The 24,262-nt window shown below is 46.5% G+C and overlaps 1 protein-coding gene across 9 annotated transcripts in view; it reads right to left on the reverse strand.

Moving 5' to 3' along the window:
- Positions 1-24,262, reverse strand: part of DGLUCY (D-glutamate cyclase) — a 227,913-nt gene that overhangs the window by 126,220 nt on the left and 77,431 nt on the right. For 4 of the 9 annotated variants that reach the window (XM_073578169.1, XM_073578168.1, XM_073578166.1 and 1 more), the window contains exons 1-6: positions 6,554-6,592; positions 5,545-5,656; positions 2,932-3,085; positions 2,629-2,827; positions 1,097-1,247; positions 89-211 (exon numbers count right to left, since the gene is read on the reverse strand). In XM_073578169.1, coding sequence (XP_073434270.1) covers positions 89-211; positions 1,097-1,247; positions 2,629-2,827; positions 2,932-3,085; positions 5,545-5,656; positions 6,554-6,577 — 763 coding nt within the window. In that variant the 5' untranslated portion in view covers positions 6,578-6,592. Of the gene's footprint in view, positions 1-88; positions 212-1,096; positions 1,248-2,628; positions 2,828-2,931; positions 3,086-5,544; positions 5,657-6,553; positions 6,593-21,085; positions 21,106-21,237; positions 21,347-24,262 lie in introns of those variants that run through there. The other 5 variants (XM_073578170.1, XM_073578171.1, XM_073578173.1 and 2 more) reach the window with 3 other exon arrangements.

The raw sequence follows: 24,262 nt of genomic DNA on the forward strand, positions 1-24,262 counted from the left end.
ACATAAGACCCCACTTTTCCCTGGTGGAGAATTTGATTAATACATCACTTAACTGAACCTGGCTGATTCACATTTTGTCAATACTTACTGCAACTAACGACAGCTTCAATGCCTGTGACACCGCATGCCCAGAACACCGGAACATCGCCGGGATGCATCAACACTGCATCTCCATAATCAGTTTTCTGAAGATCTTTAATCCCAAGATATTCTGCACCATGCCCATGCGGAAATAGGGGAAAATGGACGTTTATAATAAAATAATACATAATCCAGATCATTACTGAGGTGTAGAGAAAATTAATAGGTTAAAGAAATTAAAGGGGTATTCTAAGCCTGAAGGTTAGTTTGGAGTGGTTCTAACTGTTCACCGAAGAGGGAGACCCTGGTCCCCCATTATCTGAGCTGCATAACTGTGGGCAGGTGGAGAATAAATGGAGCATACTGACAAAAATAGACACAGCAGCTCCACATGACACTGATTCTGTGTCTGGTGGGAATCAGGAGCTGGAGAAGCAATTGTTTGGGGCCCTATCAGTGAGACCCCCAATGATGCTGCATTCGGTGATAATCCTTTCTTAAAGGTCTTGTTCAGTCTTGGACACTCAAGGCATATTCATAGGGTGGATAAGTGCTTAATCCATCTCCAGAAAAGAGCAACAACCCTGTCAGTAATGAGTATTACTCTCATTTGCAAAGTGCCAATAAAAATTATTGGAGGAAGCCAAAGAAAAGTGCATGGGTCGCCTTCTCTCCATCCTGACAGTTCGCACTGGGGCCCTGTTCCGGAGACAAATGAGTGTAAAAGCGGTGGGACCCACTTCTATTGGACATTTATCTATATGCCGTATATGTCCAAGGTGCAATCACTCCTTGTGAGAGGCCACAGCTCTCAGCGAACAGGATAGGTCATAAGTGTCTGATCGTTGAAAGGTCTCAACACTGAGATCACAGGAATGGTCCCTTGACCACATGAAGCAGTGATACTTCATGTGAACAGCTCAAGTGAAAAACTGTGGCACTGCCAGAAATAGCAGAAAGCAGCATCACATAATATAAAGGCTAAGAGTAGGGCGTCAAATGGGGCACTACTGACCTGGGGAGCCAATGTGCACCGGAGCTCCGTGGTATTTCTTCATGGGGTGTGTAGCAATCACTGCAGCCTCCAGCTTGTCTTGAGGAATAGGTCTCATGGTTACCACAAGGTTACAGGAAAACTGGCCGATTCCATGACAAGGGACGGATGTCTGCAGGGAAAACGAACAGCTTTATATGGAGAAGACAGAAGGACTTATTCTACTACATGCAGAGGCAACTCACATTAAAGATTGCAATCATTTCTTAACAGTATGATGTACTTGCCTATCACACAGATCCGCTGATTTGCTTTTACTAGTGTGCAATGCATCATGAGAGCTCAGACCACAGAGAGGCAAGTAGAGATAAGCTAATAGGTCACATGATACATAAAATAAAATGTGATCTGTCCTCTGAAACAACCATCAGAGCTGTCAATGCAGCTTTGGATGTGACTACAGCAAAAAACTATATGTAAAACCACAAAAAAGGAAGGTTAAGTATTTTATAGATTTGCAGTTGCGAAAATAAACAACTGGGTCTGAAAATCTATAAAATACAGAAGCAGCCAGAATGTGTGAAGGCAATCCAACAAGAGATTCCTAATGGTCATCAATAAATATGAAATGTGGTTATAACATCAATATGGCTGATAGAAAACTAACACATATCCTAAAATCAGAATTAGTACTGCAAATTAGTTCTTAGTCAAAAGGAAGAAAATGGTCTCCTCTCTTCCTTCGGAGTGACGCTGTTTTTCAGTCTTTTCTCAATATTAGACCTTGTGCACATCACTGTGTACAATTCTGCAACCACCAAAAAAAAATGCTGCATGAAGAGAAATTAGCCAACTGTGTGCTATCCATATTTTTTTCTCACAAATGGCAGCATCCGGTCTATAAAGAGAATACAAGCACTAAGTTTTTCTCAGATCTGGCCCATATTAAAAGAGTGAGGGTCCCATTTCACTTAGCAACACACCAGCGATCCCGACAACGATACGACCTGGGGTGCGTCGCTAAATGGTCGCTAGTAAGCTGCCAAACAGGCAGATCTCTTCAGCGATGTAGCAACGATCCAGCGATCCATATAACGACCTTGGCGGTCGTTGGTACCTTGTCACACAGCAGCTTTTCTGACGATTCCCGCCTGCGTCCCTGAGTTCTGCGTCGCCAACGAGGTCGCTCGTCGGGGTCAAACACAGCGATGCGTGCTGGCTAGCGGAACACCGACGATGAAAAAATGGCCCAGGACATTCGAGCACGATCAGCGATATCCAGCAGGGGGGCTGGTCGCTGCTGCGTGTCACATATAGCGAGTTCGCTGGCAAGGTTGCTGTTGCGTCACAAAATTGGTGACGCTTCAGCAATCTCGCTAGCGATCTTGCTATGTGAGACGGGGCTTTATGTGTGAGTGGCACCACTGACCCATATAGATCTGTGTGCTGATGAGATAACTCCCATGAACATAAGCCCTAAGACACCAGGAGACTTTGCGCAGGAGGATCCATTAAGTTGCCAAAGTATCCAAATATTGAACCCATCCCCCTACCTTGTACATGCTGACGTTCCGTTCCTGCTCCACATTCCTCACAGGGACCCCCAGTTTCTGCACTGCACTTTCAAAGGAAAAGCTGCAACCCAGGTAGAAAGTCACCATATCCTTCATCTGCTCGGTGTAACTTTCCAGGCTGGTGAGGCTCTCTGTGTAGACGCCATGTTCATATCTCTGATATAGAAGGCAGTCCATCCTGGAACATTCAGAAGCTATGAATAAGATAGCCTGCATGCGTGCCGTCCCTTTAATGCACACGGAACCTTCTACTGTATGGAGGAGAGACATGAGACTCCTTACCGTATATCGGCGTCACCGCTCAGAGGAGGACATTTCCACTCTCCGGGGTCACTGCGGTATAACAGAGGGAGAGGGCCGCTATTGGCTTTGCAAAATTTCTCAAAATCTTCAGCTAGAGACTTGTGCAGAATCACCACGTTGGCCTGATTATACCCTGAAACATTCACAATTAAGATACAGTCAAGTATGGAGCTCATGGAGGAAACATAGGTTTGTACTTCTTGATATCTGAACTGGATCCGGGAATCACAATATATTTCCTGACTGGTAGCTGCAAATTTATTGCACATAAAAATAAAAAAATTAATACAAAATGTCAGAATGAGCAACATATGGCCGCACCATAAAGGCCCACATACACATTAGCCTAAACTTGGCTGAATTCCACCAACATCAGCTGGATCAGAGGACTGTCTAATGTGTATGGGGTCTCTGGACTCTTCCCCCTAAACATCAATTGTCAGTGCTACTAGGGTGGAGCAGTGTGAGTTTTAACACCCGATCCTTTTGATCTTCAGAAAATAAGTCACAGTTAGAAATGTCTGTCAGGGGTCATCTCCTCTCTCACCTTTGAAAACACATAACAAATGTGTTAGGATCTTGCCTAAACCATAGAAAAGGTGAAAATGTTTCACCTCCTGGATCTGCTTTACAAATACTGCCATAGTAGTTATTCACACAGATTGCTGGAGCAGGAGTATGGATTTCTGCAAACTGCATTGAGATGTATATGTGCATGGCCTTACGTAGCACATCCAGGATCACACTGGATTACTATGAAATAAGACCAACAGTTTTCACTCTGCAAAGTAATAAATTCAATAGAAAGCAAAGAGCAGAATGATTCAATTGTAATCACACCTGCGGCACCATCTAGTGTTACATGTGAATCTCTGCGTTTACGGTATATCAATGTAAAAAAAAGGAAAATATAAAATACTAGCTTGGCCCGTGCAAAATTTTCGCACATTGGTCGTCGGGGGTGCAGGCAATTTCAGAAAAATCAAGCTGGTCAAATGTAAATGTATTTCATTGGTGGATGAACAGAGACAGGTATTTATATATGTAGATTGTCAATACTGTAAATTGGTTTGCTAAGTAGAGGCCAAAAAAATGTCTTCCGGTTGAGGTGCCACCTGCAATATTAAGGGCATCTGTCAGCTCCTAAATTTTAATTAAACCACTTATACAGGTATATAGTGGACTGAGCCTGTCTCAGGTATATAGTGGACTGAGGTCTTATCAGAATCATGTCTGATCCACGCAGCCTGAATTTTTGGGTATCAGCTGACAGGTTCCCTTTAGCATCGCTCCTTCCATAATATACAACAAATTTCCTGCACACAAATCCTTGAAACCTGATTGTGATTCAGTTCAGTGTAGATGTATCGGGGCACTCTCATATGTCATTTTACTGCCAATATGAGTAGAAAAAAATAAGACAAAGGTTTCCACATGGCAAATCTTCTGTGAAAATCCACTACGAAAATATCTACAAACTCTATAATGGGTATTAATAGATTTTCAGTAGATGAAAACCCTGGCCTCTAATGACAGCAGCAAATCAGTGCAGAAATGAAGCTGACTAATGGCCATGCGATGTTGCAGGTATGAGTGGATTTTACCAACAAAACCTTGCAACCTTTGACAACTGGTTAGAAAACGGACGGATTTGTTGAAAAATCAATTGTTAGCAAACTTTCCGTCCATTTGAGTAACTGGTTCACTAAATATCATGGAAGCGTTTCCATCGATAGCGGCACATATTGTACATACATGATATACACATATGGATTGGTGGAGGAGCTGAATTTATACCATGTGGTATATTATGGCTATACATTATATACAGTGATAGAGGCGGCTGACTAATATATACCTCGCACTTTGGTCTTGTGTCTGTTTCTTGTAATTATTTACAAAGTGCTGATACCTGGATTTTGGACTCACCGCTCTCGTGTTTATGCACTGTGTAAAAAGACAATATCACAAGATGTATTCTTGGAGATATTACAGATAGTGCAGTCACCTAATGTGTATTGGGCCTCTCGACTCCCCCCAATGACAGATGTTGTGGGGAGAGGAGGATTGGGTTAAGTTTTAACTGTCTGATGCATCTGTTCTTTGGGAGCAACATATTGTGTATTGTGCTTCAACTCGTTCAAAATCACAGCTAGACCCCATATCAAAGGGCACCTGTTTCCCAATAAAATTAGATTTGATGTGCCAGTCATCAGAAACTCAGTTCAGAAGCCGTATGCAAATCAGGCAGAAAGTGCACTGGGGACCTGCCAGACTACTATTTCAAGGGCATTGACACACCCCCAGTGCACTTCTAGCCTGTTTTCTATAAAGTTTCTACGTTAGATTACTCATGACTTGCACATCGAATTTCTATGTGGGCACACAATTAGAACACTACTTACGTATGTAAAAAAATAACTGGTGTGGTGATAAGTACCCTTTAACCTTGACATGTGAACTCACCTGTAATGAGTGTGATGAGATATTAGAAGGTCACTGGAGTGCAGATTTCCCCAGAAAATTACTGTGGGGGGATAAAGGCCGGCTTAGTTGGGCCAGATAAAATATGACACCATGAATTTCTGTTACCTGCAGACATCCCTGACGTGTTCCGGACATGTATTCGATTTAGACGTATTAAACCACGGACAGCGGCCGGGAAGAGAGATCTCAGCGACTGCAGACAAACCATGCCAGGCACCTGCCAAGGAAAGAAGCAAACGATCATCAGGGTTATCACATCCAGATCGGATTGTTCTGTGGGCAAATAATAGGCCATGATTTTTGGACATGAATCAAATGTGCAAAAATGCTGCCCGTATGTACTAGGACACGGTGGTAGTAATAGTGACCGACAACAGATTAATAATATGGTGCAGCAAATTGGACTGTGGGCTATTCATGACACAATGTCAATGTTACCGCTCAACCATGGCAAGAAATGCAATTATGACAGATTAATGTGACTAAGACGCTGAAGGAAACAAAACACCAGAGTTTCCCTTAATAGTTCCCACTTAACTATCCTCTCAGTTTCGCCCGCTTGAAAAACCCGTTGTGTGCTGATTAGAGTTGAGCGAAACAGGTCGGCCAGATTCATAAGTCGCCAACTTATGGCAAAGTCGGGATTCGCCGACCGAAACCCGATCACAGTGTGAAGTCGGCCATGCGGATGGCAAAACGAGCGCCAAAGTCGGATTTCCCAGAATGCTTGCACGTGACTTTTTTCAGCCACTGAGCAAGGACGTACAATGTAGAGAGAGAGAGAGAGTTTTCGCGCACTTTAAAAAAGCGGTCCGGCATGTAGGTGTGTTTACTGTCCTCCACTCCCTGCCGACTTTGCTTCCCCATTGACTTGCATTGGGTTTCGTGTTTCAGTCAGACCTTCGGCTTTTCTCGATAGTTGGCCGATTTCATTCGACTCGACTTTTGAGAAAGTCGGGTTTCATGAAACCTGACTCGACCTTAAAAAAGGCAATCTTTGTTATACAATGTTTGTGCTTCACGCAGAAGCAGCTCTAATCCCGGACTGATCTCAGCAGTGTGAACACTAGAAGAGATTCCCACCGCGGATCTATCCTTTCCAAATGTCGCCTACCTCAGGGGCTGATGACACATCCATAACAGGTGACGCATCCAGTGTCGGATGATACAGCCAGAGCCTGTTCTCGAGATTTTATACACTCAGTATCAATTTTTAACTAACTGGTTAAATAGTTATAGGCGTGAACTCTTGAAGGCCATGTTTTCTTTACGGAAAGGCTTTTTTTCGTTGACTTTTTTCTGCAGATGTGTGCACCAAAACACTCAATAATATTTACTGGATTTTTGTTGCTTTTTTTTTAGTACAGAAAAGCAGCAATTCTGCACTCAAAAACACAATGACTATCTTACATCATGCATTCTTTTTAGAAGTCTACAAGGGAAAAATGCACCACAGTGCACCATACAGGCACAATGAGATGAATTTTCATTAAATCCACGTTGGTTGAATTGTTAAATGTAGCAGATTTTTTGCTGAAAAATGTAAGAATACAACCTAACACTGGATGAATTATCTCCTTTCCGTTGTGGTCTTTCATTTTTGCACTTGTTTTGTTCCTCCCTCTCTTCTAATAAGGGTGATCGATTTTTAATATTCCATCTAATCCATGTGAAGTTTGTTTATTTAGGGTGAATTGTAGCTTTCAATGACATCATGCATTTTGTAATATAAAATAAAGAAAAAGGGCAAAAAATGTGGTAAATGTAACCTGGAAAGGTGACCCTACAGGTCAGTAGGATTATGGCAATACCAAACTTGGATATTTTTTAATTTAAGAAGTAGAGAAGAGAAAAGCCGGGGTTTGTCCATGCTAGACCTCAAGGAACCAACCGAAGATGCAAGCAAACCTTTATTCACATTCAAGCCAACGCGTTTCATGGCCTCCTGGCCACTTCATCAGGGCAGCAATGTTACAGTCAGTTAACAAGAAACCATTATATACATTATACAGATGACATCTGAATGATGTCAGTTCCTGTGGGAACGCCCACATTGAACTGAAAAACCTGAAAGTTGTCATCCTGATGGGAAAATATTATAAACTGTAGATAAAAACATTTATCAAATCTAAAATGCTAAAACTGATATTCAGCATATATAAAAAATATAAAATTATGTAAATCGATGTGCAATTCAGCAAAAATGATTGGAGCTTAGAACCCATGATTCAGCGGCTAAACAATGGATTAAGAACATAATTACCAATTCTAGCTGCTTTTAGCTTCTGCAGTCATTATCTAAGGTTACTTTAAAGCTTCAGCACCATGATTACATCATCTAGGTAAAAGAACATTGGGGGGTTTTGAACTCATATAAGATAGCCCACACGCCAATCTACAGTGATGACACCGCTAACCCGCTGCTCCACCAGAACTTCATCTGATTTGACACCACCAAAAAGGTGATATCTATTAGAACACCCATATGACGAAGAAAAATGTCATTACCAGTTGGACCAGCACAGGGCGTAAAAGGACCAACGGCGAAAAGGATAAGAGAAGGGAAAAAGGAGAAGAAGGTAAAGATAACAACAGAAGGGATCAGTTCGAAGAAGAGGGCACCCACCTAGAAAAGGAGGAGAACCAAAAAAAATTTTTAAATGTGAAATCGAAAGAACATGATGATGACAAACTAAACACACCTGCAAGTGACAGGGAAGAGGGACGACACAGGCGGGAGAACCCCAAAACAGACACCAAGGTTCAAGGGCCAAAGGTCACACCAAGACCTATTCCCAGAGAGACCACCCAGGGGGGGACCAAGGAGGTGGAAAGAATTTAGTCGAATTAAGAAAAAACAAAAATGTAATTATTAAAACAAGTCAGAAATCTCATTTAGCCCTCCAGGATTTATCGTGCCTAATTTATAAATCCCCAAAATTTCACGTTTATTCAAGGCTTGAACCCTGTTTGGAGTATCAATTGTAATATGGTCTATAGGGGTAACCTTCAATTCGACATGACCCCTATGCATAGTACTAACTATCTTATGAGTTCAAAACCTCCCCAATGTTCTTTTACCTAAATGATGTAATCACGGTGCTGAAGCTTTAAAGTACCGTATTTTTCGGACTATAAGACGCACCGGACCATAAGACGCACCCCAATTTTCAGAAGGAAAATAGGGAAAAAAATAATAATGTGTCAAATGGGGGTCCGTCTTACAGTCCGAATTCAGCTTACATGGGAAGGGATCCGGCACAGTTGGAGAAGTAGTCACAGGGGTCATTCAGTGGTCCAGGCTCGTGCGGTGGCGGCGGCTCTGTGCTGGGGCAGCTGCGCTGGGGTAGGGGCAGCTGTGCTGGGGCAGGGGCAGCTGTGCTGAGACAGGGGCAGCTGTGCTGTGGCAGGTGGGCTGGGGCAGGGGCAGCTGTGCTGGGGCAGAGACAGCTGTGCTGGGGCAGGGGCAGCTGTGCTGGGGCAGATGGGCTGGGGCAGGGGCAGCTGTGCTGGGGCAGGGGCAGCTGTGGCAGGGGCAGCTGTGCTGGGGCAGGGGCAGCTGTGCTGGGGCAGCTGTGCTGGGGCAGGGGCAGCTGTGCTGGGGCAGGGGCAGCTGTGGCAGGGGCAGCTGTGCTGGGGCAGGGGCAGCTGTGCTGGGGCAGCTGGGCTGGGGCAGGGGCAGCTGGGCTGGGGCAGGGGCAGCTGTGCTGGGGCAGCTGGGGCAGGGGCAGCTGTGCTGGGGCAGCTGGGCTCTGCGGTGGTGGCAGCGGGCGGTGCTCTACGGTGCGGTGGTGGCAGCGGGCTGTGCTCCGGTGCAGGGGCGGCGGCTCCACCGGCGTTTCGTCGCAGCCCGGAGGCCCCCCGCACACCCCTTGCTGGGCGCCGCCATGTTGCGGTGGCCTCCGGGAGCATGGACGCTGGCAAGATGGCCGCCGGTCCGAGGACGGCGCATGCGCAGCTTCAGATCTCGTGTCGAGATATCGGGGGACGAGATTCAAATCTCGGCAACGAGATCTCGTCCCCCGAGATCTCGGGACGAGATCTGAAGCTGCGCATGCGCCGTCCCCGGACCGGCGACCATCTTGCCGGCGTCCATGCTCCCGGAGGCCACCGCAACATGGCGGCGCCCAGCAAGGGGTGTGCGGGGGGCCTCCGGACTGCGAAGAAACGCCGGCGGAGCCGCCGCCCCTGCACCGGAGCACAGCCCGCTGCCACCACCGCACCGCAGAGTGCCGCCCGCTGCCACCACCGCACCGCAGAGCCTCGCCCGCTGCCACCACAGCACCAGGTACCGTGCATTGCGACCATAAGACGCACCCCCCACTTTCCCCCAAAATTTTTGGGGAAAAAAGTGCGTCTTATGGTCCGAAAAATACGGTAACCTTAATGACTGCAAAAGCTAAAAGCTGCTAGAATTGGTAATAATGTTCTCAATCCATTGTTTAGCCGCTGAAACATGGGTTCTAAGCTCCAATCATTTTTGCTGAATTGCACATCGATTTACATAATTTTATATTTTTATATATGTTGAATATTCAGTATTAGCATTTTAGATTAGATAAATGTTTTTATCTACAGTTTTATAATGTTTTTCCATCAGGATGACAACTTTCAGGGTTTTCAGTTCAATGTGGGCGTTCCCACAGGAACTGACATCATTCAGATGTCATCTGTGTAATGTATATAATGGTTTCTTGTTAACTGACTGTAACAATGCTGCCCTGATGAAGTGGCCAGGAGTAGAGTTGAGCGACTTTTGTTTTTTTAGGGTCGCGTTTCGTTTCGTGAAACCCGACTTTTCCAAAAGTCGGGTCGAGCAAGATGGTCCGATTATAGGGAAAAGTCGGGGTCGTACCGAAAAACGAAACCCAATGTAAGTCAATGGGGAATAAAAGTCGGCAGTGAGAGGAGGACAGGAAACACACCAACAGTGCCCATTTGAATGCCAAAAGCATCAATTCTTCTTACTTAAGCTTGTCAACCTTAATTAACTTCATAATACAAGTTACGCACTGAAAAATGGGGGTTATTTGGCTACAGTTGTGGGGGGGAGGGCTGGCTCCAGGTTTTCATGTGCCCTGGGCGAAAGAGCGCCCCTTTAACACATACCACAACTCATTATGCTCCGATACGGCAGAGAAATAGCGGTATAGTACAATGAAAAATACTTCACTTTTTACATCTCATGACGAGGCCCATCTATTTCTCCATACAGAATCATTGGTCCCATATAATGTTTGAAACAGTATATGATGAGCTCCACATAATGCTACAGTATATGTTGGTCCCCATGGATGAAGCTCCACTGTCTTATGGGCCCAAATAATGCTCCAAACATAATGGGCCCCATTTCTAATGCTCTTGTGTATAATGGGCCCTGTAAATGCTGCTCCAGTGTCTGATGTCCACCTCTGGAATGTTCCAGTGTATGGTGGGCCCCATCTATCATTCTCCAGAGTATAGTGCTCCCCAAAAATTGCTGTCCCAACATTGAAAACAATCAAATAAGTCTCCTCGCTAGGGAATCCCTGTACTTGTCTGGACTCCTCGTCGTCCCCATCTTCCATCTCACTGCACAGTATTTCAACTTTGCAAGTGCTGTGATCCTGAGCAAGCAGGGGGGGCCCACTCGTTGGCGACGGCACTGGCACAGGGCCCCTGATAGTACGGTGGTGTGTCTGATGGCGGGTGGGCCGAACCTGCACTTTCATCTGCAGCTTCCTCTTTGTCACCGTGTAAGATGGAACTGTATATGGGAAGGGTAACCTGAGTTTCATCAGGGTCAGATTCAGGCCGTGTAGCGTGCGAGGGGAATGTAGTGGTCTGGGTCAATGTACCAGCAGATTCATCGAGCAGTGGCTGGGCATCAGTGCACTTGTGTCGCCCCCAGGAGTACGGTCGCCACAGTGGCATTACCTTCTTCCTAGGGAGTGTGATGTCATGCTTGGGAGCAACAAACGATCTCTCTAGCAGGTTAACTGATTGGGCGGCGTTATTCCCACGAGTCATGACCCTCCAAACAGCGTTCATGAAGGCAAAGTGTTTGTTTTACGTGGGCAGTATGGTTGCAAAGCTGAACCTTAAAGGAATGTCCAGAAGGGCACCACCAGGAGTGGAGCCTACGGCTAAATTCGACTCCACCTGGGAAACCTCAACCATGCCAGCTACAGAACAGATGCACACATTGCAAGCTTAATTCCGTTAACGAACGAGACTCCGTCATGCCCCGCGGTCCGAGTCCGGATTACTAGAGGGACACGTGAGGCTCTGGCACATGAGATTGGCCAATAACTGGTGTGTCATGCCCTTACATGTCCGTGGCTGCATGTGCGCTACACTGAAAAGGCCAGCGTTTATCGCTTACAGGTGCAGATAACCCGCTGAACAACGTTAGTGATGGGGATCACTGATTACAATTATTACCCGCGAACAATGATTTCCCAGTAAGTGCAGGTCAACCGCAGTTCCGGAATTAGGCCTAACCGTCATTCCTGAAAAAATGAAAAACTTACGTATGCAAACCACAGGTGCTGTAGCTTGCATAACAGCTCGCCAGCCGTTCTCACGCCCAGTATGGATTACACGTGATTGCACAAAGGTGAGAAAGGGTACCGTATCCCCAGATAACATGTATGGATAGCGTACACATTCAAAATATATGTCTATACATCAGGAGGCAGGCTCAGACGGTGTTAGGCCCAGTATGGATTACACGTGATTGCACAAAGGTTAGAAAGGGTACCGTATCCCCAGATAACATGTATGGATAGCGTACACATTCAAAATATATGTCTATACATCAGGAGGCAGGCTCAGACGGTGTTAGGCCCCGTATGGATTGCACGTGATTGCACAAAGGTTAGAAAGGGTACCGTATCCCCAGATAACATGTATGGATAGCGTACACATTCAAAATATATGTCTATACATCAGGAGGCAGGCTCAGACGGTGTTAGGCCCAGTATGGATTGCACGTGATTGCACAAAGGTTAGAAAGGGTACCGTATCCCCAGATAACGTATGGACAGCGTACACATTCAAAATATATGTCTATACATCAGGAGGCAGGCTCAGATGGTGTTAGGCCCAGTATGGATTGCACGTGATTGCACAAAGGTTAGAAAGGGTACCGTATCCCCAGATAACATGTATGGATAGTGTACACATTCAAAATATATGTCTATACATCAGGAGGCAGGCTCAGACGGTGTTAGGCCCAGTATGGATTGCACGTGATTGCACAAAGGTTAGAAAGGGTACCGTATCCCCAGATAACATGTATGGATAGCGTACACATTCAAAATATATGTCTATACATCAGGAGGCAGGCTCAGACGGTGTTAGGCCCAGTATGGATTGCACGTGATTGCACAAAGGTTAGAAAGGGTACCGTATCCCCAGATAACATGTATGGATAGCGTACACATTCAAAATATATGTCTATACATCAGGAGGCAGGCTCAGACGGTGTTAGGCCCAGTATGGATTGCACGTGATTGCACAAAGGTTAGAAAGGGTACAGTATCCCCAGATAACATGTATGGATAGCGTACACATTCAAAATATATGTCTATACATCAGGAGGCAGGCTCAGACGGTGTTAGGCCCAGTATGGATTGCACGTGATTGCACAAAGGTGAGAAAGGGTACCGTATCCCCAGATAACATGTATGGATAGCGTACACATTTAAAATATATGTCTATACATCAGGAGGCAGGCTCAGACGGTGTTAGGCCCAGTATGGATTGCACGTGATTGCACAAAGGTGAGAAAGGGTACCGTATCCCCAGATAACATGTATGGATAGCGTACACATTCAAAATATATGTCTATACATCAGGAGGCAGGCTCAAACGGTGTCAGGCACAGTATGGATTTGACGGCCCAGACTACACAGCGGAGGAGCAGGGAGAGGTAAAGATTGCAAATGCTGGGGCCCTGCCTAAGCAAGGGGGGCCCACTCGTGGGGGTCGGTACTGGCACTGGGCCCCTCATAGTACGGCAGTGTGTCTGACGGCGGATGTGCACCACCACCGTCAGAGACACTTGATTGCACTATGAGGGACCCTGTGCCAGTGCCCGCGCCCAAGAGTCGGCCTACCCACCTGTCCAGGGCAACGGCACTCGCACGGTGTCGTGCGCTAGGTGGTGACCCCGGCCATGGGGGGGGGGAGGCAGCACAGTTAGGGAGTTTTAGAAAGTGGCATATGTTGATGTTGGACATTCAGCTGATGCAAAAGGTGAAATAGGTCAAGTCCCAGGAAGAGGTGGACCAAAGCAAGCCATTTTTCTGTCACCCTATGTGTCATCTGGGGAAGGTGGGACAAAATCCTTGGAAACCCATGCGTGGTTCATTTTAATGAAGGTTAGATCATCCACATTTTGGGTTGACAGACGGGTCCTTTTTTCTGTCAGGATTGATCCAGCTGCACTGAAGACTCTTTCCGATAGCACACTTGCAGCTGGGCAAGCGAGCTCCTGTAAGGCATATTGTGCCAATTCAGGCCAGGTGTCCAGTTTAGCGGCCCAATAGTAAAAGGGGAATGACCTGTGTGGGAGAACATCGATATGGGAGGAAAAGTAGTTTGTAACCATAGTTGACAACTGCTGTCTCCTGTCACTTTCCATCGATGCAGTATTACCAGTTGTGTGAGCGGTACTTGAAAAATCAGTCCACAACATTGTCATGAAACCCCTGTCTCCAACGCCACTTCTGCTGTGTGCACCACAAACACCTCTGCCAAGCTGACCCCGGCCCGTACGGCTCGTGTGAGAACCATCACCGCTGCTGTGTGCTGGGAATGCCTCAAGCAACCGATTTACCAGAGTTGCTTGTTTATTAGCCAATATTAGGTCAAGGTTCTCCTGTGGCATGATGTTTTGTAATTTGCCTTTATAGCGTGGATCCAGGATGCTGGCCAACCAGTAGTCATCATCGTTCATCATTTTGGCAATGCGGGGGTCCCTTTTTAGGATCTGCAAGGCATAATCTGACATGTGGGCCAATGTTCCCGGTGTCAATGATGCACTGCGAGTGCTGGGTGGAGGAGCACTTTCTGGCAAATCCACATCCCTCCAGTCACGCACAAACCCTGTACCAGACCTTGCCACGCCAACATTTTCACTTGCCCCACGAGATGCATCCTCCTCCCCTAAGTAATCATCCCCATCATCCTTCTCCTCCTCCTCCTCTTCTTCCTCCACCTCGTCCAGGAGAGGTCCCTGAGCAGACAATGGCTGAATGTCATCAAGGATTCCCTCCTCCTCTTCCTCCTCATCAACATTGGCTGCAGAAGCCTGCTCCATAAGGACAAAGTTTGCATGAGCAGACGCATAAGTGGGATGCTCATGCTTAGGATGGCGTCGTCTGCGCTTACCAGCCGTGTGCATTCCTCAAAACACTGAAGGACTTTACAGAGGTCTTTCAGCTTCGACCACTGCACACCTGTCAACTCCATGTCTGCTCTCAAAGTGCCTGGCCGTGTATCCTCCCACAAATGCATTATGGCCTGCCTCTGCTCGCACAGCCGCTCCACCATGTGCAGGGTGGAGTTCCACCTTGTTGCAATGTCGATAATGAGGCGGTGGTTGGGAAGGTGGAGCAATCGCTGCAGCTTCTGCATACGAACGGAGTGTACAGGCGACCGGCGGATGTGCGCGCACAGTCTTCGCACCTTCTGGAGCAGGGCTGTTAACTCCGGATAATTTTTGAGGAAGCACTGCACCACCAGGTTCCAGGTGTGAGCCAAGCAAGGTATGTGGCTGAGTTTTGAAAGGGCTATGGCTGCCACAAAATTACGGCCGTTATCACTAACTACCTTGCCTGCCTCAAGATGTACACTGCCCAGCCATGACTCAGTTTGTCGCTTCAAGTACTCGGCCAGCACCTCGGCGGTGTGTCTGTCGCCCAAACACATCATCTGCAACACAGCCTGCTGACGCTTTCCACTAGCTGCTCGATAGGGGGACACCTCGTGTGCAACAGTGGCAGCTGCAGATGGAGTGCTCGTACGACTGCGCTCTGTGGACGAGCTTTCGCTTCTGGAGGAGGAGGAGGGTCGAACGCCTACAGCCAACTGTTTCCTATACCGTGGGCTAGGCAGCACTGTCCCACCACCGCTGTCCCCTGTGGACCCTGCATCCACCACATTAACCCAGTGCGCAGTGATGGACACGTAACGGCCCTGGCCATGCCGACTGGACCATGCATCAGTTGTGAGGTGCACCTTTCCGCTCACTGACTGCTTGAGTGCATGGACAATGCGGTCTTTCACATGATGGTGGAGGACTGGGATGGCTTTGCGAGAGAAGAAGTGGCGACTGGGTAGGTCATAGCGTGGTACTGCATAGGCCATGAGTTCGCGGAAAGCTGCGCTTTCCACCAACCGAAAGGGCATCATCTCAAACGAGATTAGTTTGGCAATGTGGGCATTCAAACCCAGTGTACGCGGATGAGAGACTGAGTACTTTCTTGACCTACTCATAGTGTCTAGGAGGGTGAGCTGGACTTGAGAGCTGCATATGGTGGAAGTAGCGGTGGACAGGGCGGACTGAGAGAGGGTTGATGATGGTGATGGAGTTGGTGTTCTTTCTGATGGCCTAGAATCAGTCTTTCGTTGATATAACAGTGGGATTCCCTGACTGCTGTGGCCTTGCAACGACACCTCAACATTTGCTGCTGTGCTAACCGGTGGGCTTACAGTGGGGGAAACAATGTAGCGTTGCTGACTACCTTCGTTGTGATCAGTTGCACATGTGGCACTTGAGGTTTGGTGTTGTGTCCACGCTTGCAAGTGCATGGTGTTTAAATGTCTAAGCATGCAACTGGTATTCAAATTTTTCAGATTTTTCCCTCGGCTAAAGGTCTTTGCGCACTTCTTACAGATAACCTTGGCCTGATCATGAGGATTTTGTTCAAAAAAGTGCCACACTGCACTCTTCCTACTTTGGCAGACATTTTGCGGCCTAGCACGCTGTGATCTTTTGACCCTCTGGACAAGCTGTCCAGCAACTCTTTTGATTTTTGGAACCTGTCTTTGGAGTGCTCTGGGCCTGCCAGATAACAGCTGTTGCGATGTCGATGTCTGCTGTGGATGCTCCTCATCTGAGCTATTGGAAGCAGCACCCTCTTCCCCCAATGGATGCCAATCTGGGTCAACAACTGGGTCATCCATCACCTCCTCTTCAATGTCATGTGCACCTTCCTCTGTGTCACCGTGTATGGTGGTATAGTGTGCGGGAAGGGGCACCTGAGTCTCATCAGGGTCAGAATCTGGCTCTGTACACTGCGAGGACAATGTAGTGCTCTGAGTGAATGTACCAGCAGAATCATCCATCAGCGGCTGTGCATCAGTGCACTCCATGTCAGATTCATCTTGGCCTGGGTAATTCACCATTTCACTTGATAATCCAGGCATGATATGTGAAAACAGCTCCATGGAGTAATCAGTAGTATGGCCTGCGTCATCCTTCAATCTTGGTTGGGGTGAAGGACACAAGGAAAGGTGTGGTTCATGAACATGAGCCTCCAATGACGACTCAGTACTTTTACTTTTTACAACTGAAGAAGAGGAGGCGATAGAGCTGGAGGCTGAGTCAGCAATGTAAGACAAAACTTTTTCCTGATGCTCTGGCTTTAAAAGCGGTTTGCCAACTCCTAGAAAACTAAGCCTTCGAAGCCTTATGGAGCCAGACGATGACACAGGCTCAACACCTCCTGCATTCGGTCCTATTTTGCTCTTGCCACTACCATCAGATCCACCACCAACACCATCATTACCAGCTGCCAACCCCCGCCCAATTCCACGGCCTCTTCCACCAGCCTTCCTCATTTTTGGTAGAAATGTAAACAAAATCCAACAAACTATATAGTAATGTAAAACAAGGTACAAGGTGTCTATAGGACAGGGGAGATTTTGAATTTCTGCAGACACTTGTGGACACTGGACACTTTTGGATTGTGTGAGGCCCACTGAATATCTGAGCGCTATGTCACAGGCTCGATGGCACAGCTGTGACCAAGGTGACTAGAGGATAAGTGAGATTTTGAATTTCTGCAGACTCTTGTGGACACTGGACACTTTTGGATTGTGTGAGGCCCACTGAATATCTGAGCGCTATGTCACAGGCTCGATGGCACAGCTGTGACCAAAGTGACTAGAGGATAAGTGAGATTTTGAATTTCTGCTCACACTAGTGGACACTGGACACTTTTGGATTGTGTGAGGCCCACTGAATATCTGAGCGCTATGTCACAGGCTCGATGGCACAGCTGTGACCAAAGTGACTAGAGGATAAGTGAGATTTTGAATTTCTGCAGACACTTGTGGACACTGGACACTTTTGGATTGTGTGAGGCCCACTGAATATCTGAGCGCTATGTCACAGGCTCGATGGCACAGCTGTGACCAAAGTGACTAGAGGATAAGTGAGATTTTGAATTTCTGTTCACACTAGTGGACACTGGACACTTTTGGATTGTGTGAGGCCCACTGAATATCTGAGCGCTATGTCACAGGCTCGATGGCACAGCTGTGACCAAAGTGACTAGAGGATAAGTGAGATTTTGAATTTCTGCAGACACTTGTGGACACTGGACACTTTTGGATTGTGTGAGGCCCACTGAATATCTGAGCGCTATGTCACAGGCTCAATGGCACAGCTGTGACCAAAGTGACTAGAGGATAAGTGAGATTTTGAATTTCTGCTCACACTAGTGGACACTGGACACTTTTGGATTGTGTGAGGCCCACTGAATATCTGAGCGCTATGTCACAGGCTCAATGGCACAGCTGTGACCAAAGTGACTAGAGGATAAGTGAGATTTTGAATTTCTGCTCACACTAGTGGACACTGGACACTTTTGGATTGTGTGAGGCCCACTGAATATCTGAGCGCTATGTCACAGGCTCGATGGCACAGCTGTGACCAAAGTGACTAGAGGATAAGTGAGATTTTGAATTTCTGCAGACACTTGTGGACACTGGACACTTTTGGATTGTGTGAGGCCCACTGAATATCTGAGCGCTATGTCACAGGCTCGATGGCACAGCTGTGACCAAAGTGACTAGAGGATAAGGGAGATTTTGAATTTCTGCAGACACTTGTGGACACTGGACACTTTTGGATTGTGTGAGGCCCACTGAATATCACAGCGCTATGTCACAGGCAGAAATTGGCTAGTGTATCACAAACTACAAGGTGTATGTAGAATTTGGCAGAGTAGGAATCTCCCTAGAGTGCAGGTCTGTAAGAACGGAACATGTCCTCGACTTATTCTCACAGAGTGACACACTGATAGCTTCACTGTGGCTGTGATAACAGCCGTTACACGGTACTGTGTGAGGAGCGTACACCGCTGTATGGTGTGAAAAAATGCACGCTCAGTACCTCAGCAGGACAAAAAAAAAAAATTGGGATTGCTTTTAAAAAAGCAGTTTGCAGCTCAGTACCTCAGCAGGACAAAAAAAAAAAATTGGGATTGCTTTTAAAAAAGCAGTTTGCAGAGCAGTGGGTAAACAGCAATGCAGCTGTCAGGAAGCCTTAGAAGGCAGCCCAACAACCAACACCACTGATACACCACAATATAGCCTCCCCTTGCACTGCACACACAGTGACTGGTGTGTTGTACAGGCACAATCGCTAGCAGCAGAAGCAGTTTTTTTTTCTTCTTCCCTGCCTAACACTCTCCCTACAGAATCAGCAGCAACCTCTCCCTATGCTAAGATCGGCAGAAGATGGCGGTCGGCGTGCACGCCCTTTTATACCCCCTGTGACGCCCACCAAAGCAAGCCAATCACTTGCAAGCCCTTCTGAAAGATGGTGGTGACCCGTGCCTATGTCATCACGTTGCCCACAGTGTCCGTGGATCCTGATTGGCTGAAAAAGAGCGCAAAACAAACTTTTGAAACGCGACTTTGGCGCGTAAGTCGCCGACCTCGTGGCCGACCTCATCCTAGGGTCGGGTTTCGTTTCATGAAACCCGACTTTGCCAAAAGTCGGCGACTTTTGAAATTTTTGACCCGTTTCGCTCAACTCTAGCCAGGAGGCCATGAAACGCGTTGGCTTGAATGTGAATAAAGGTTTGCTTGCATCTTCGGTTGGTTCCTTGTGGTCTAGCGTGGACAAATCCCGGCTTTTCTCTTCTCTATTGTTTTATCTGCATCCTGGGATCTGCAGCGGCCAAAACTTCCTTAGGTGGTTGCAACCCTTCACAACCACATCAGGTGAGTGGATTACCTTTGTTAAACCCGCTGGTGTCCCTCATTTACCGCCTTAGTGAGCTCCCCCTCTTTTTATTTTTTGCAGTTAATTTAAGAAGTGAGAGAAAAACAAAATCAGAAATAAAAAAAATGATCATTTTGATTTGTGCTGCCATTCTCTGAAACCCGTAACTTTATTTTTCTGTCCATAGAGCAGTGTCAGGGCTTGTTTCGTGCGAGCTAATGTTTATACTGATATCATTTTGGGGAATATACAACATTTCAATTTTTTTCTTGCTACAACAATTAAATGTTATGACAAAACCGGACACTGCCAAAAAAGGAGGATGATAATGGGATAAAAAAAAAAAACGCTGATCAAAATAAATTAATTTTACTTAAATGCAAAAAAAAACAACCCTTCGTATATGAATGAGGCCTGTAGCACATGCAACAAAATAAGAAATTATTTCAAGCCATTTTTCCTGCAGAGCTCACCCTGTAAATTGTGCAAAAGAGGAATCTGCAAAGAAAATTAACAAAGAATTGACAAACTGCAGATTTAAGGTACTGTCACACTTAGCGATGCACCAGCGATCCCAACAACAATATGACGCGGTCAGGATCGCTGGTGCATCGCTAAGTGGTCGCTAGTGAGCTGCCACACAGGCAGATCTCACCAGCGACATCGCTGGGGTCGGGGGTCGTTACTTACCTGTCAGACGCGGCGATCCTGCGTCCTCCCGCCCGGCTCCACGCGTCGCTCGTCGGCGCCACAGGAAGCCCAGCAGGACGAGAAACGGTCCAGGACGTTCTTGCGCGATCAGCGATAACCAGCGGGGGAGCCGATCGGAGGTAAGTATCACACATAGCGATATCGCTAGCAATATCGCTGCTGCGTCACAAAAACCAGTGATGTTACAGCGATATTGCTAGCGATATCGCTTAGTGTGACGGGGCCTTTACACTCGCACTGAAGGTCAATATACGCACGGAGAATATCTGCAACGTGTGCATTTGATCTTTCAAATATACTAGGCCAGTACTGTACATCTGGAAAGTGTGCCCTTACCAGTTGTTCTTGTTCACGACACAGATTTGTTGAAGCTTTTGCATCCGAATTTTGGAAGATTTTAACGCATAGTTGTGAAACCCGCTGCATCACGTGGGAATGTGGACTTAGTGTACATTTGCATAAAGAAAATTTATTAAAACATTTGACTTTTTGCATTCATGTCGATGGAGTGTTCCATATTTCATGCATCTGCTCCAGAAACACCAAGCAGCTGTACGGCGGTTCCGCACTTCACCAGATAGCAATGAAAACTCCCATTGCAGACAATGGCGACAATTGGGTTTTCATCGGCTTGTGTAATATTGCAATGCATATTGACTTATTGAATATTATCCTGCATTCAGGTAATACTTTCTACAGGAGACGTACAGCATGTTAACCCCTTTATTTCACTGGTCACACACTTCATTTCTCTTTAAACATTGTGAATCTTTCTCCTTTTAGGTTGCCAGCATTTTCATTAGATGTCTGAATCAAGGGCTCCTAATACAAGGACATATAAACAGTAGGAAAGCACTCACCTTCTCCTACAACTGAAGGTTCAGTGAAGCCCAAATATCTCCCGAGCAGAAACGAGAAGAGAGAAACAAGGTTCCTGAGACGTATTGGTTTTTAGTATCACAGCGACATCTGGGGGTGAGAGAGCAGAACTGCTGTTATGGGGATTATTGCTATTTACATTTATTACTGCTATTACAGGGATTTGCTGATTCTCTGTTATAACAACTCGCTCTCCATTAATTTCTATAGGAACACTAACTCTTGCCTAGTGCAGTCCCAGAATATTCTGAGCTCTCATAGAAATGAATGGAGAAAACTGTGCATGTCCGGCCACTTCTAGGAGATATAGTGAAGGGCAGGGCTGGTTTTAGGCAAAGTGGGGCCCTAGGTAAAGTTTAAAATGGGGCCCCAAAGGCTAACATATTGCACATCACACAGAAGCATTTCGGTTGTAGTTACATGCTCTGAGTTCAGGATGCTAAATGAGTGCGATCGACAATATTGAAGTCGTTCAACACTTGTTTCCCGGCCTCTTTCCACCATCTGAGGAAGAATGATGGGGACAGAACAATCACTAATGGATCACTAAGGGTATGTGCACATGTTGCGGTTTTTGCTGCGGAACCGCAGCGAATTTGATCCTGCGGATCCGCAGTAGTTTCCATGCGGTTTACAGTACTATGTAATCAAATGGAAAACCAAATCCGCCGCGCACATGCTGCAGAAAATTCCACGCAGATTTGCTGTAGTTTGTTTTCCGCAGCATGTTACTTCTTTTTTGCGAAATCGCAGCTGCAGCGTACGTTTCGGGACATACAAATCAATCTCTCTCATCCACACTGCCAAACCTCACTAGAACCTGCATCAAATCCGCTGTACACATGCTAGGAATCCGCAGGAAAAATGCATGTGTTTTATCCTGCGGTTTCTGACATGAGATATGGATTCTCTGCAGAAAATGCAGCAGACTAATCCACAACATGTTCACACACCCTAGCAGATCACCAGTATCATGTTATCAGCAGCACATCTACAGTTTACACCCCATAGTCCTCCATATAATATAATGTGCCCCATAGTCCTCCATATAGTATAATACACTCCTCTGTCCTCCATATATTAAAATACACTGCTCAGTCCTCCATATATTAAAATATACTGCTCAGTCCTCCATATAGTATAATACACTCCTCATAGTTCTCCATATAGTATAATGCACCGCCATAGTCACCCATGTAGTACAATTCACTTCCCATAGCATAATGCACCCCGTAGTTCATATAATGTATTCCCCATAGTCCTCGATACAGTATAATGCAGCCACCCCATAGAGCATAATGCAGCCACCCCACAGAGTATAATGCAGCCCCATTATATAATCCAATGTAATCCCCATAGAATATAATGCAGCCCCCCTCTTATAGTATAATGCAGCCACCCCTTAGAGAATAATGCAGCTACCCCAGAGTATAATGCAGCCACTCCACAGAATATAATGTAACCCCCATAGAATATAAAGCAGCCCCACCCCCTATATAGTATAATGTAGCCCCTCCATAGAATACAATGTAGCCCTCCTCATATAGTATAATGTAGCCCCCATCGAATATAATAAATATAATACAGCCCCCCATAGAATATAATGTAGCCCCCCATATTATATAACACAGCCTCCCCCTATAGAATATAATGTAAAATGTACTCCCCATGGTATATAACACAGCTGCATAGTATATAGCCCGGCACCACATGGTATATACCCCAGCACCACATGGTATACAGCCCAGCCCACCGTGGTATACAGCCCAGCCCACCATGGTATGCAGCACAGCATGGTATATAGCCCACCATGGTATACAAGCTGTATACCATGGTGGGCTGTATAATACAGCCCACCATGGTATAATACAGCCCAACATGGTATACAGCCCAGCATGGTATAATACAGCCCAGCATGGTATATAGCCCCCCAGAATGGTATAATACAGCCCAGCACGGTATAATACAACTCAGCATGGTATATAGCCCCCCCAGAATTGTGTAATACAGCCCAGCATGGTATAATACGGCCCAGCATGGTATATAGCCCCCCCCTCAGCATGGTATGATACAGCTGAGTATGGTATAATACAGCCCAGCATGGTATATAGCCCCCCCAGAATGGTGTATAATACAGCCCAGCATGGTATAATACGGCCCAGCATGGTATATAGCCCCCCAGCATGGAATGATACAGCCGAGCATGGTATAACACAGCCCAGCATGGTATATAGCCCCCCAGAATTTTGTAATACAGTCCAGCATGGTATATAGCCCCCCCAGCATGGTATGATACAGCCGAGCATGGTATAATACAGCCCAGCATGGTATATAGCCCCCCCAGCATGGTATGATACAGCCCAGCATGGTATAATACAGCCCAGCATGGTATATAGCCCCCCAGAATGGTATAATACAGCCCAGCATGGTATAATACAACTCAGCATGGTATATAGCCCCCCCCAGAATTGTGTAATACAGCCCAGCATGGTATAATATGGCCCAGCATGGTATATAGCCCCCCCCTCAGCATGGTATGATACAGCCGAGTATGGTATAATACAGCCCAGCATGGTATATAGCCGCCCCAGAATGGTGTAATACAGCCCAGCATGGTATAATACGGCCCAGCATGGTATATAGCCCCCCCAACATGGTATATAGCCCTCCCAGCATGGTGTAACACAGCCCAGCATGGTATTTAGCCCCCCAGCATGGTATATAGCCCTCCCAGCATGGTGTAATACAGACCAGCATGGTATATAGCCCTCTCAGCATGGTATAATGCAACCCAGCATGGTATATAGCCCTCCCAGAATGGTGTAATACAGCCCAGCATGGTATATAGCCCCCCCCAGCATGGTATATAGCACCCCCAGCATGGTGTAATACAGCCCAGCATGGTATATAGCCCTCCCAGCATGGTATGATACAGCCGAGCATGGTATATAACCCTCCCAGAATGGTGTAATACAGCCCAAAATGGTATATAGTCCCCCCAGAGTG

The sequence above is a fragment of the Dendrobates tinctorius genome, unplaced genomic scaffold, assembly GCF_039654945.1.
Source record: "Dendrobates tinctorius isolate UK_male_01 unplaced genomic scaffold, ASM3965494v1 ptg000058l, whole genome shotgun sequence".
Classification (NCBI taxonomy): Eukaryota; Metazoa; Chordata; class Amphibia; order Anura; family Dendrobatidae; genus Dendrobates; species Dendrobates tinctorius.